The following is a 309-nucleotide window of genomic DNA, read 5'->3' as shown; positions in this document are numbered from 1 at the left end:
CCGGCCCCCCGCCCCCCCAGCCCCCCCACGCCCTGCGCCTCAACAACAACAACCTGGGGGATCTGGGGGGGCTGACCCCCACCTTGGAGAAGCTCCTGGTGCCCCCCACGCAGCTCCGTTGGCTTGACCTCTCCTTCAACTGCTTGACCACCATCGACCCGGTACGCAAGGTGGCCGTGGTGGGGGGGACATCCTGTGCCTCAGTTTCCCCAGGGTGCAAGGGGGGGGTTGTTTCATGGAATCATAGAGTTGCCCAGGCCAGAAGGGACCTCCAAAGGCCATCTAGTCCCACCCCCCCGCAGTCAGCAC

At 66.0% G+C, this 309-nt stretch overlaps 1 protein-coding gene across 1 annotated transcript in view; it reads left to right on the top strand.

The window, feature by feature from the left end:
- Nucleotides 1-11: 11 nt before the first annotated feature.
- Nucleotides 12-309, top strand: part of LOC106897224 (leucine-rich repeat-containing protein 51) — a gene marked incomplete at its 5' end in the record, with an annotated part of 2,714 nt that continues 2,416 nt past the window's right edge. The window contains one exon of the mRNA XM_014957732.1: nt 12-161. Coding sequence (XP_014813218.1) covers nt 12-161 — 150 coding nt within the window. The remainder of the gene's footprint in view (nt 162-309) is intronic.

Source organism: Calidris pugnax, unplaced genomic scaffold (genome assembly GCF_001431845.1).
Source record: "Calidris pugnax isolate Ruff unplaced genomic scaffold, ASM143184v1 scaffold348, whole genome shotgun sequence".
Classification (NCBI taxonomy): domain Eukaryota; kingdom Metazoa; phylum Chordata; class Aves; order Charadriiformes; family Scolopacidae; genus Calidris; species Calidris pugnax.
The sequence above is the reverse complement of the archived record's forward strand: the minus strand, read 5'-3'. Positions and strand labels throughout refer to the sequence as shown.